General features: G+C 46.2%; 2 gene segments (V, D, J or C); both read right to left on the reverse strand.

Moving 5' to 3' along the window:
* Window positions 1–1,719: 1,719 nt before the first annotated feature.
* Window positions 1,720–2,584, reverse strand: LOC112529967. The segment is given in 2 exon segments: window positions 1,720–2,408; window positions 2,519–2,584. Coding segments are annotated over 2 exon segments (372 nt in total).
* A 3,616-nt stretch (window positions 2,585–6,200) lies between these two features.
* LOC124418330 lies at window positions 6,201–10,543 on the reverse strand. The segment is given in 2 exon segments: window positions 6,201–7,448; window positions 10,447–10,543. Coding segments are annotated over 2 exon segments (429 nt in total).
* Window positions 10,544–12,713: the final 2,170 nt, after the last annotated feature.

A 12,713-nucleotide genomic window follows, 5' to 3' on the forward strand; every position in this document is an offset into this window, starting at 1 on the left:
ATTTGCAGAGGTGATTGTTTGGCATCTGCCATAGTGAGGGTCCCAGTAGGCACAGTAGTAAGTAGCAGCATCATCCGGAATTACATTTCTTATTGTAAGAGTGCAAAGTCTCTGTGTAGGAATAGTTTGAATCCTGTATCTGTGCCTTTGGAAGCTCTCATCTACTGCTACTGACCCTGATGAAAAGTAGATCATCCTCACTGGAGCTTTATTCTCCTTCTGTTGATACCAGTGTATGACGGTGTTATCAAAATTTCCAGAGAAGTCTTTAAAATGACACTTCAGATCTGTATTTCCTCGTGACATGGTGATGGATACAGGGCTCTGTATGGGAGTTTCCTGTGCAAATGCATCTAGAATTTCAAAAAAAACAAGGAAAATGTAAAAGAAAAAAAAAAAGGAAAGGGGAAGAAAAGCAAAGAAAAGCAAAGATATAGAAAAAGAAAGAAAGATGGAAAGAGAGAAGAGAAGAAAGACAAGGGAAGGGAATGGGGAAGGGAAGGGAAGGGAAGGGAAGGGAATGGGGAAGGGAAGGGAAGGGAAGGGAAGGGAAGGGAAGGGAAGGGAAGGGAAGGGAAGGGAAGGGAAGGGAAGGGAAGGGAAGGGAAGGGAAGGGAAGGGAAGGGAAGGGAAGGGAGAGGAGAGGAGAGGAGAGGAGAGGAGAGGAGAGGAGAGGAGAGGAGAGGAGAGGAGAGGAGAGGAGAGGAGAGGAGAGGAGAGGAGAGGAGAGGAGAGGAGAGGAGAGGAGAGGAGAGGAGAGGAGAGGAGAGGAGAGGAGAGGAGAGGAGAGGAGAGGACAAAATATGTTATTCCTTGGCAACTGTTCCCTTGAGAAGGTGTCTGTTAGGGCACAGTCCATTGGTGCCTGTGAGGAAAAAGAAGCTGAAGGACTTACTGGGCCACACAGTTGCGACCATCAGAGCTGCCAGCAGCAGCATGTTTGCTGCTCCAGCTCAGCTGCTGCTGAGACTCAGAGATGTGTGAGTGAGGCCCCAGATGGGGACATACTGAGTAGGAGGAGCTGTCCCCAGCAGTGTTTTTTTTTCTGTGCATAACACCATGGGGCTGTGCTTGTCAAGACGTTACAGCAACCTGGGAAATAAGCAAGACCAGAGAATGCTGAGGTTGTTTTGAAGGAGGTGGTCCTGTCTGCTTTCCTGAGAAATGCAAAGAACCGTTGCTCAGTCCAAGGACTGAAAGGCATGAAGGCTCTTCCAACACAAGCTGTGTTCAGAGCCTCGCAAAACCAGCACTATGGAAATCTCTGTGTGGCTGAAGTTCCAGACTCTCAAGTGCAGTACCTCACAGGGTACTGTGCACGAGTGTTGTATTCAAATTCAGTACTCACTTTTGGAGCTAACTGATGGACAATTGCCAGCTTGCCTTGCATGGTGAAAAGAGGCTTTGACCATAGACACTCATTTGTTGAGCTCAATGCACTTTACTCAAAGGGCTCATTGGAGACCCGGCAACAGAAGAAGAGTGAAGTTCTGTCTGGCAGCATCAGGTGAGGGAGCAATCTTGACAGTAAAATTGGTCTTTTGGGGCTGTAGTAGGAGTTGGTAGTAAGTGAAATGTAAAGGAAGACAGCAGGACAACAACGAAGGAGGATCTAGAAGCTCATGTAGTTTTCTCTCATTGTCTCACATGTATGCCTCCTTTCAAGTGAGGGCCCCGAGGGGATAGAGATGTTTTTCTGCTTGTACCTTGATTCTAGGATTTTAATAGAGAATGGAAATTTACAACTCCTCTTTGTTCATGGGCACAGGCAGTCTGTGCTCACTGTAAGGTGTGTGCTCTGAGTACAGTCAATTCTTCACCATAACAGCAAAGTCACCAGTTTTTAACCTTAAGTGACAAAGAATGTCCAGTTTCTGCATGATACAGGTATGTGTAACTACAGAAAAAAATGTTCAGGGTATTAGATAACAGAATCCATTTCACACTGGCCATGTTGATATTTTGTTTTTCCTATCCTGCTGCAGAAAATCACCAGAGAAAGGTGGCATAGAGATGTATATGCATCTGGCGGGAGTTCAGAGCTTGAGGTTCAGAGGGCCAAATGCCTTTTTGTATGGCTTATCTTTGCCCATCTAACGCTGTGATGCCTTGATAATACCAGTATGCACAATAGTAAGTACCGGTATCCCTCCTAGTAGATTTCTTTATTGTCAGAACAGAGTTGGAAGCATTTCTCTGCACTTGAAACTTCTGCCTATCGTTGCTGTAATCAAAGGTAGGTGAGTTTCCAGACATGTACAGTATCCTCTTGGGTGGCTCCCCAGGAAGCTGCTTGTACCAGTGCACAACGGTGCCACTACTCAGCTGGCATGTCATGGTGACTGAGTTGCCCTCCAGCAGCCAGAGCTCTGCCGGGCTTTGCACTGGTGCAGCCTGCGCATCTCCACCTGCAAGGAAAGAGGGAGAAACTGCATGTAGGTGAGGAACCACCGAGCTCTGGAGCAGGGACGGTGTTCTCCATGCCCAGGATGGAGAGGAGAAAGGAAACAGCACTTACGAGACCAAAGTGAAGTTGCAATGAGAAAGGTAAGCAGCAGCATGTTGTCTGCATGAGTGAAATGTCGAACTGAAGGAGCAGCAGAAGTGTTATAAAGCCATCCAGGTGGAGAAAGCGTGAGCATCTGGGGGGAGGAAATGACTCATGGCTCATCCAATGGGAGGTCTTCAGCTCATTGCCGGGGAGTGCGTATTTGTGTATGTAAATTCACTGGTAAGCAAAACCCCATGAGCAACAGTGTAGAGAGGACCTAAAATATTCAATCTAATAACTTCTTTTTCTGCATCTATCTATCTATCTGTCTGTCTGTCTACCTGTCTATCTGCCTATCCATCTGCAACATTCCATCTACTTTTACCCTTAAATCTTGTTATGCACAGATGTTGAAAGTGGGATTCTTCAGTTGTGCCCTTCCCAGGGTCACTCTCCTCTCCTCAGACCCCCAGGGCTGAGAAGCATATTTCAGGCCAAGAAGCATATTTCATCAGCCCTTCCTAGAAAATGCGGCCTGCTTTTTGTAGCACAAATTGACTAGTTCATGGTAAACTCCTGTCTTCTTCTAGCTTGGCACAGCTTACTTGGGACTGCACAGCCATCTGCACCAACTCTGGATGTTGTTGGTGCGCATGAACAGGACCCATACCACTGCATGCTCTTTCTGAGTTATGTTTTCCATTCTCTGACAAAGAGAGTGAATCTTCTCTGGATCTTCTCCAGGTCTTTTTTTTTCTGCAGCATGCACTACATACCTCATGTCAGGACATGTACTGTAAAGTGCTACTGTCATTTTCCTTGTGACAGATTCATCATTTTGTATCAAGTCCTTTAGTGATGGCATGCCTGTGGTGAAAAAAGGAACAATAAATGGAGGACAGCTTCTGGTGGGAGAGGAAACAATGGACTCAGGCTGCATAGAATAGTCACACGGACACTCGGTTTTCAACGTGATTGCTACGTAAGTGTCTTGGACATCCTCCTGGTTTTCCTTCCTCAGTGTAAGCCTGTGGGGATGTCATGAAGGCTGAGAGATGGGGACAGGAAGGCAGCTGTGGTTCTCAGCACTTGAAAGAAAGTGTGCCGCTCAGGTTGCAGCCAGCTTTTTGTAAGGGCTGCCCGCAGTCATTAGACTCCCATTAGACACAGTAGTAGGTACCTTCATCACCATCACGTATGTCTTGAACTGAGAGAGTGCAGATTTTATTCCCCATTTTGGAAGATGTATATTTGTTCTTGTAGGAATCCGAATCATAGGAAACTTGCGCTACTGCTGTCACATAGAGAAGCCGTTCAGGAGCTTCAGCAGGCATTTGTCGGTACCAGTGGATGTAGGCATTATGGAAGTCATCTATGCCCTCGACTTGGCACTGAATAGTCACAGTTTTGGATCTCTTTTTGATAACATATGGTTGATGTTGTTGCAGCAGCACTTGTGCATGTCCATCTATCAGAAGGAGAGAAAACACAGCAAGCACTGCCAGCCTGCTGCCTGCAGGTGTACGCAGGACAGCCTCCTGCTGCTGCTGCCAGTGGAGCCTCCACGGGGAGGGGAATGGATGCAACCAGGCTTCAGCCAGGGCCAGCATTGGCAGCAGCAGCATTCTTCTCAGGGTGCCTGCTTACCTCTGCACCAAAGAAAGCCCCCAGCTCTGTGGCAGGAACAGGGGCTGTGCCTGAGGGAAGGATGTGACTCACTAACGGCCAGCCAGAGGGGGGCCCTGCGCAGACAGCAGGTGATGCTGTGAGAAAGCAGCATAACAGAGGGACTGTGTAGTCTGGGGCAAACAGTACAAGAAACACAAACATTTTAAAGCCCACATTGTATTTGCTCTGAATAAAGATGCAGAGGGAATAGGTGAGGCCATTCCTACATGTTTTCTGGCACTGTGTGACAATGCATGTGACAATGCAAGGCTCAAGCGGAAACCAATGGTAAGCCTTTTATTCTGTGACCTGGAAAAGTGAGTAACTGCACTGTTAGTAGCCCTCGCTGGTAGATCAAATTGAGGCTGTTAATCAAGACAGTGCCCTCATCTTGAAACAAGCCAAGCCCGTCATTTCTACTTCAAGGTGGTTACTGTTCCATTTTGGGAATTGCTAAATCTAAATTATCACAGCAACATATAAGAAGTTGTCCTACACGGAGCAGAAGTGGGACTGCGGCTCTGACAGATGTCTCAAAGTTTCCCTTCTCTTTTGACAAAACCTTTGACATAGCTTCAGAAACTCTGCTGAGAGTGTACATTTAAGTGCCACATTTCTGTAGTTATCTCCTGTTGGAGCTTGACTTTTACCTGATAAATAATGGACAGCTTAGCAGCACCTCCCAGCTGCTTATGAGCAGCACGACATAGCTTACATCGCCCAGGAGCCCAGGAAGGAAGAGACAATCGCTGAGAAATTTACATGCAAAGACCATATTCAAAACTAAACAGACACCCAGTATGTGTTTAACTGTGTTTGTGCCTGTTCTAAATGACAACACCGTTCTCTCTTTGGCAAAAATACCTGCCTACATACAGACAAAATCTAACTGCAGAAAACTGCAGAAAACTGCAGATTTCTTACAGATTGTCTTGTTTATACTCACCTTTGTAACCTCACGTATTTTTCTGAGTAAGATACTGTAGGCGCTGCTGTAAGCTTTGCGCTGTCAATAGCATTCATACTATAGACTGCACAGTTTTTGTGGAATTAATGAATGCAAAGGGAAGCCCGTTACTTTCAGTACAGCCAGGACCATGAAATTTATTCCATTCCTGTCAATTTTTCTTCCAAATTAAGCTCAACTGTACCACCTGTATGAAGATGGAAGTTTGGGCATTTCTGACTGGTAGTACTGAGAGCTGTTCTATAAGTTTTCATCATCCTTCTCATCCTCAGAGGCACACTCCGCCTCTCATCCAGAATTAAGTACCATCAACTAGTACTCGGATACAATCCAGCACTGACAGCCACTCTGCTGTCCTTTCTGAACGTGTCCATGTGCTGCATCTCGCATTTTCTGTCCCAGCACATGGCTGTTACCTGTCTGCCTCCTGCAATCGATCCTGACCCTGAAATAACCACTCACCGACATCTTTTGGTACATCAGCATAAGGATGATGAACACTTTCCTTTTGCACACTTGTTTCTTTCAGGACAGCCCAAGATAAGACCGGAGAAAACCCTGGTACTGACAAGCCGGCTGCATGCTTAGTTTGACATGTCAGAGGAACAGTTTGAATACTTCTGGGACCTTGTGTGCCGTAATGACTAGAAACCAATGTCAAGAAATTACAGTTTGTGGCTGCTGAGAGGAACCAGGCTGCGGATGGTTTAAGCAGTTTAAACCACCTTTCAGTTTAAGCAGATGTAACAGAAACAGTCATCTACTCTAAATTTGTCTGAGCAGAATTGCTGAACAGGCTGCTCAGTGAAATAAACGGTGGAGTTCCCATCTCTGGGGGTATTTAAAAGGCATGCAGTAGTTGTGCTAAGGGACAAGGTTTAGTGCTGGACTTCGTAGTGCTAGATGGATGGGTGGACTTGATGATCTTATGGGGCTTTTCCAACATAAGAAATTCTATTACTTTTATTGCAAACGAAATGCAATAGGGAAAAACTTCGGTGGATTATTTTCATAGCGGTGAAGGTCAACATGAACACTGAAGCTGTAGCTAAGTGGGAAGCCCTGCTTACAGGCATAAATACGGAAAGTCGTTCTTAAAGGAGGAAAGCCCTTTTCGTTGTTACTGGCTTTGACCATCATGCATCCACACTGCTGTAGTGATTCAGATGCGTTGTTACTGTGATGACTGGGAGTGAAACATAGAAAATGAGAGCAAGGATGGGAATGGGGAAGGAGACTGACAGAGCTCAAAAAAGAAGAAAAATGCTCATCTCCAGATCTCCGGAGGAATAAATAGCAAATCTCCCCTCTCCCTCAGTTGCTGGCTTCTAAACCAAAATAAGACATTTTTCTTCCCTGAAAATCTTAGGACCGTTCAAGCTAAAGATCTCTCTTTGATTTCTTATCAAGCAAAAGGCTTTGAAAATCTTCAGGGCAACATGCTGAGTCATCTCCAGGAGCAACAGCGTGGAAAAGCACTGCTTTCTACTGAAGAAATCACAGAATCATAGAACATTATGGTTGGAAAAGACTGCTATGGTCATCTAGTCAACCGTCAAGCCTGTTGACAAACCACATCCCTATGTGCCACATCCACCCTTTTCTTGAATGCCTCCAGGGATGGGGAGTCCACCACTTCCCTGAGCAGCGTGTTCCAACATATGGCCACTCTTTCTGAGATGAAATTCTTCCTAGTATCCAAGCTGAACCATTACAAACAATTCATGGCTATGCTTGAGGAAAGAGGAAGAGCACCTGAAGTGCTGAGCTTGGGTTATATTTCAGACTTTCACTGTTTGCTTCACCCTTGGCGCTTGCTTGCTTGAAATCCCTTTCTTTTGCCAGCTGACATGTGCAAGGTCCTGGTCAGCAGTGGTGAAATCCCACCCATGTGTTCAGGAGACTCCTCCACTCTGGGGAAGTGAGTTGGGATCTTTCACGTGGTTTGTGGTTGAGCTGCTGGAGGAGTATTGGTTGGCGTGATTGTTTGGCTTCTGCCATAGTGTGGGGCCCAGTAGGCGCAGTGGTAGGTAGCAGCGTCGTCTAGAAGTACTCTTCGTACTGTAAGAATGCAGAGTTTCTGTCTAGAAATAGTTTGAATCATGTATCTGTGCCTTTGGAAGCTCTCATCTACTACACTTGCTCCTGATGTAATGTAGATCATCCTCGCCAGAGTTTTATTCTCCTTTTGTTGATACCAGTGTATGGCAGTCTTATCAAAATTGCCAGAGAAGTCTTTAAAATGACAGTGCAGACGTATACTTCCTTGTGACTTGGTGATGGATACAGGGCTCTGTATGGGAATTTCCCACACAAATCCATCTAGGAAAAAAAGGGGGAAAAAAAAAAAAGACGAGCAGTTATGTTATTTAGTGTTGGCTGGGGATTTGGGATAATACCTTGTAGCTCATCCAGGGGTTCCTGCGAGGAAAAGTAAGCTTAAGAAAAAGTACGAACAAGACCAAGTGGTTGCGGCCACAAGAGCTGCCAGCAGCAGCATGTTTGCTTGTCCTTCTCTGCTTCTGTTAACACTCAGAAAAGGAAATTGTCACCAGTGCAATGAGCTGTGTTGCATGGGAGGAGGAGTTGACTCCTTTGGGGGGTCTGATGGTGACCCTGCGCAGCAAACCAAAGGAAAGTGTCCCCAGATGTGCAGCTGGGAGCAGGGAGAGTCAGGGAGCAAGCGTTCAGGTAAGTTTATAAAAAGCACGTGTTCATTTGTGGTAGATAAGAGGGTGTAAATCTCTGATGCAAATTGGCCTCCTTGGGATTTTGCGTTACCCAGAATCGCTAAATTGTATTTCCGGGGCGTTAAGAGTCTCCTACCTGTGGAGGAGACTAGACTACAGTGGAGGCGCGATGAAATTTTTCTTAGAAGTACCAGGGATGGGCAAGAATACTGTTTGCATCCACACGCTGTTGTTCTTTTCTTGCCCGTCCTTTCCGAGGAGATCACAATGGCTGGATGAGAAAATCAATGCCGTGTCAGCTTTCCTCAAGAATCAGTCGATTTCTGCCACGGCTAGGCAAACCATGGCTAGCAAAATGCCAATGGAGCAGTTGAGTTTCCAGTACTGGTGTGTTAATCCTTAAGGCAGTGAAGAGTTTCCTTGCCCTTAAAAAGGGCGGATGTGTGTTTGAAGACTGGAGTGCTAAGAATGGCACAAACTTCAAAAGGGGCGGGCATTAACCACATGCATCAGTATAGGTTTGTGATTGAAATGCTGGAAAGGAGCTCTGTGGAGAAGGACCCGGGGGTCCTGCAGGACAGCAGGTTGACCATGAGCCCGCAGTGTGCCTTTGTGGCCAAGAAGGCCAATCGGATCCTGGGATGGATTGGAAAGAGCGTGGCCAGCAGGACAAGGGAGGTGATCCTCGCTTTCTGCTCTGCCCTGGTGAGGCCACATCTGGAGTGCTGTGTTCTGTTCTGGGCTTCTCGGTTCAAGAAAAACAGGGAACATCTGGAGTGTCCAGTGATGGTCCACAAAGATGGTTAGGGGAATGGAGCATCTGCTTTATGAGGAAAGGCTGAAAGACCTGGGGCTATTCATCTGGGAGGAGACTGAGCGGGCATCTTCCCAATGCTTGTAAACATCTAATGGGTGGGAATCAAATGGATGGGGCCAGGATCCTTTCAGTGCTGCCCAGACTGGAACAGAGGCGGTTCCATCTGAACTTGAGAAAAATCTTCTTTTCTTTGAGGTTGACGGAGCACCAGAACCGGCTGCTCAGAGAGGGTGAGGAGTCTCCTCTGGAGACATTCAGGACCTTCTTGGACTCCTTCCTGTGTAACCTGCTCTAGGGAATCTGCTTTAGCAGGGAGGTTCGACTGGATGATCTCCAGAGGTCCCTTCCAACCCTTTTGTGACTCTCTGCATCCGTGCAGTGTTTGCTCTGGGTAGCAGCTGATACGATAGCAGATGGAGAGAGAAGGCTGGGGGAATGAGGCAGTAGCAATCCGGTGGTGCAGACTGAAGTCGAAGCTGCGTGGTTGAAGGAGTTTTGTGCCTTGCTGGTCTCTGAGCGTCTATCATGGTGTGGGTCCCAGTAGGCGCAGTAGTATGTAGCATCATCATCTGGACTTACATGGTTTATTGTAAGAATAGACAGGTTCTGACTAGAAACGTTATCAGCCATGTACTTGTTCTCTTGAAAGCCACTTTCAACTCTAGTTTTCCCTTCTGCAAAGAAGAGTAGCCTCTCTGGAGGTTTATTCTCTTTCAGCTGATACCAGTGAATGACGGTGTTATCAAAATCTCCAAAGAAGTCTCCAAAATGACACTGCAGATGTATACTTCCTTGTGACTTTGTGATGGATACAGGGCTCTGTATGGGAATTCCCCATGCAAATCTGTCTAGGAAACAAGGAGAATAGAGGAGAAATTGTTACTCAGTGACAATCAGGGATTTGGAAAGATATCTTTTAACTCATCCATGGGTTCCTGTGAGGAAAAGGAAGCTTAAGAAAGCAGAATGTACAAGACCAAACGGTTGTGGTTGAAAGAGCTGCCAGCAGCAGCATGTTTGTTGCTTCCACTTTCTGTTGTTGAAACACGGAGGAGAATGGATGGGGCCTCGGATGGAGATAGTGCCGAGTGGGAGAAGTGTCCGGTGATGGTATTTCTGTGTGTAACAACACAGGGCTGTGCTGGCAGAAAAGCCTCTGCAGATAACACATCCAATCTGTCGTTCCTTGTGACTTGGTGATGGATACAGGGCTCTGAAAAGGAATTCTGGAATTAAAGAAAGAAAGAAAAAAAGAAGAGAGAGAAAAGAGAAAAATTGTGTTGGGAAGATAACTGTTAGGTCGTGCATGCGTGCCTAGCACACCTGAGGGTCCCGGTAGGCAAAATTGTAAGAAGCACTGTCATCGGGAATTGTATTTCTTATTGTAAGAGTGCAAGATTCCTGAACAAAATCCCTTTCAATTTTAAGCCTGTGCCTTTGCAAGCTATCATTGAACACTGTTCAATCTGATGTAACATAGAGTATTCACACTGGAGCTTCATTCTCCTTCTCTGATACCAGTGTATGACAGTGTTATCAAAATTTCCAGAGAAGTCTTTGAAACGGCACTTCAGATCTGTATTTCCTTGTGACTTGGTGATGGATACAGGGCTCTGTATGGGAGTTTCCTGTGCAAATCCATCCAGAATTACAGAACAAAACAAAACAAAACTAAACTAAACTAAACAAAGAAAAAAAATCCAGAAGTGAAAAAGAGGAGAAATGTTGTTATTCATTGCCAAGCATCCACTTGGGAAGATAACTGTTATGTCATCCATGGATGCCTGTGAGGAAAATAAGCTGAAGGACTTACAAAACCATGCAGCTGTGACCAATAGAGCGGCCAGCAGCAGCATGTTTGCTGCTCCTTGCTGCTCCTGCTCTGCTGCTGTTGAGACTCAAAGATGTGTGAGTGGGGCCAGAGCTGGAGACGGCACTGTGTGGGAGGCCACCCTGGTAGGCAGTGAGCATGTGCCGTCACTCAGAGTGGATGGGAGGTATGTCCTTTTCCATCTGGGACCCCCTTCAGCAGTCCCAGCTTGCTCACCCGTCTCCAGCATGACTAAATGCTCTCTTCCCATGCTGCCCTCCGCTGAAGGGCCGGTAGCTATCAGCTTTCAGCAGCAAGGCAGCAGCGCTGTGAGCATGTGCCCTGCCTTTGATTTGGAGTGTGCAGGAAATGCACAGCCACAGGATTTCAGTTTTGAGCCTCAGAAGCGGTACAAATGCTGCTTGGAGAGAAACACCAGAAAACAAAAGCAGAAAAACACGTGGCAATGTGGTGTTAAGCACATCTTGCTAACTGGATTGGACTCTCTTCCTAGAAAATACTAAGGGCAAAGTCTGTGTCATTTTGTGTCAGGACAGGCAGGTAGGTGGCTTCAGTGCATGAGCAAGGAAGAGAGAAGGACGGAATAGACTTCAACAAGTAGAGGGAGAGATGCGCGCACACAGTCACTCCTTGCAGCGGCACTTCAGGACAGTCTCCTGAGCGGGCAACCTCAGTTCGTTACAATCACATTTGTTGTGGGGACTGTATGGAGAGAACATGAGACTAAAACCCTGTGGCCAAAATCTACCGGGACCGATGAAATGTGTATCAGTCCATTGCTATTCTTTTGACTTCAGAGCAGAAATCTGCCGGGTACCTGATTCTAGATGAATACGAATGGCGCATGATAGTGATGGGATCTCACACAACCAATGTCTAAGTGACAGCTACAGTGTGTGTTTTGTCCTGAAGATTCCTACCACAGCAAGTCTCCTGGTCGGCATAATTACAACTCAAACTTTGTGCTATCTGTTGCAGAAGACACGTGTACTGGGCAGATTCTTTCCAACCACATAGATTTCCAGGTTAAGATTATCACCAAATAGACTTGTCACTGAAGAAATGATCAACATGGTCTTTGCAGATAGCTTCAGAATCCTTCATTTCAGAGAAGCAGATCTCCAAATCCTCAGAGAGATTTAGACAGAACTGCTTCTGGCTGAGCAGCTCATCCAAACCATGGGAGCGGATTTGTTACCTTTCATATCATTTACAGGAGAGCTGCCGAGAAAGTATTTGCAGAGGTGATTGTTTGGCATCTGCCATAGTGAGGGTCCCAGTAGGCACAGTAGTAAGTAGCAGCATCATCCGGAATTGCATTTCTTATTGTAAGAGTGCAAAGCTTCTGTCTAGAAATAGTTTGAATCGTGTATCTGTGCCTTTGGAAGCTCTCATCTACTGCTACTGACCCTGATGAAAAGTAGATCATCCTCACTGGAGCTTTATTCTCCTTCTGTTGATACCAGTGTATGACGGTGTTATCAAAATTTCCAGAGAAGTCTTTAAAATGACACTTCAGATCTGTATTTCCTCGTGACATGGTGATGGATACAGGGCTCTGTATGGGAGTTTCCTGTGCAAATCCATCTAGAATTACAAAACAAAAAATATTGATAAAAAAGGAAAGAGTAAAGGGGAAAAGAGGAGAAGTTGTTATTCATAGGCAACCAGCCACTTGGGAAGACATCTGTTAAGGCACAATCCATGGGTGCCTTGGCAAGGAAAGTAACCTGTAGGACTTACATGACCATGCAGTTGTGACCGTTAGAGCTGCCAGCAGCAGCATGTTTGCTGCTCCTGCTCAGCTGCTGTTGAGACTCAGAGATGTGTGAGTAGGGCCCCAGATGGGGACATACTGAGTAGGAGGAGCTGTCCCCAGCAGTGTTTTTTTTTCTGTGCATAACACCATGGGGCTGTGCTTGTCAAGACGTTACAGCAACCCGGGAAATAAGCAAGACCAGAGAATGCTGAGGTTGTTTTGAAGGAGGTGGTCCTGTCTGCTTTTCAGAGAAATGCAAAGAACCATTGCTCAGTCCAAGGAGTGAAAGGCATGAAGGCTCTTCCAGCACAAGCTGTGTTCAGAGCCTTGTAAAACCAGCACTATGGAAATCACTGTGTGGCTGAAGTTCCAGACTCTCAAGTGCAGTACCTCACAGGGTACTGTGCACGAGTGTTCTATTCAAATTCAGTACTCAGTTTTGGAGCATGCTGATGGACAATTGCCAGCTTGCCTTGCATGGTGAAAAGAG

Source organism: Gallus gallus, chromosome 2 (assembly GCF_016699485.2).
Source record: "Gallus gallus isolate bGalGal1 chromosome 2, bGalGal1.mat.broiler.GRCg7b, whole genome shotgun sequence".
Classification (NCBI taxonomy): domain Eukaryota; kingdom Metazoa; phylum Chordata; class Aves; order Galliformes; family Phasianidae; genus Gallus; species Gallus gallus.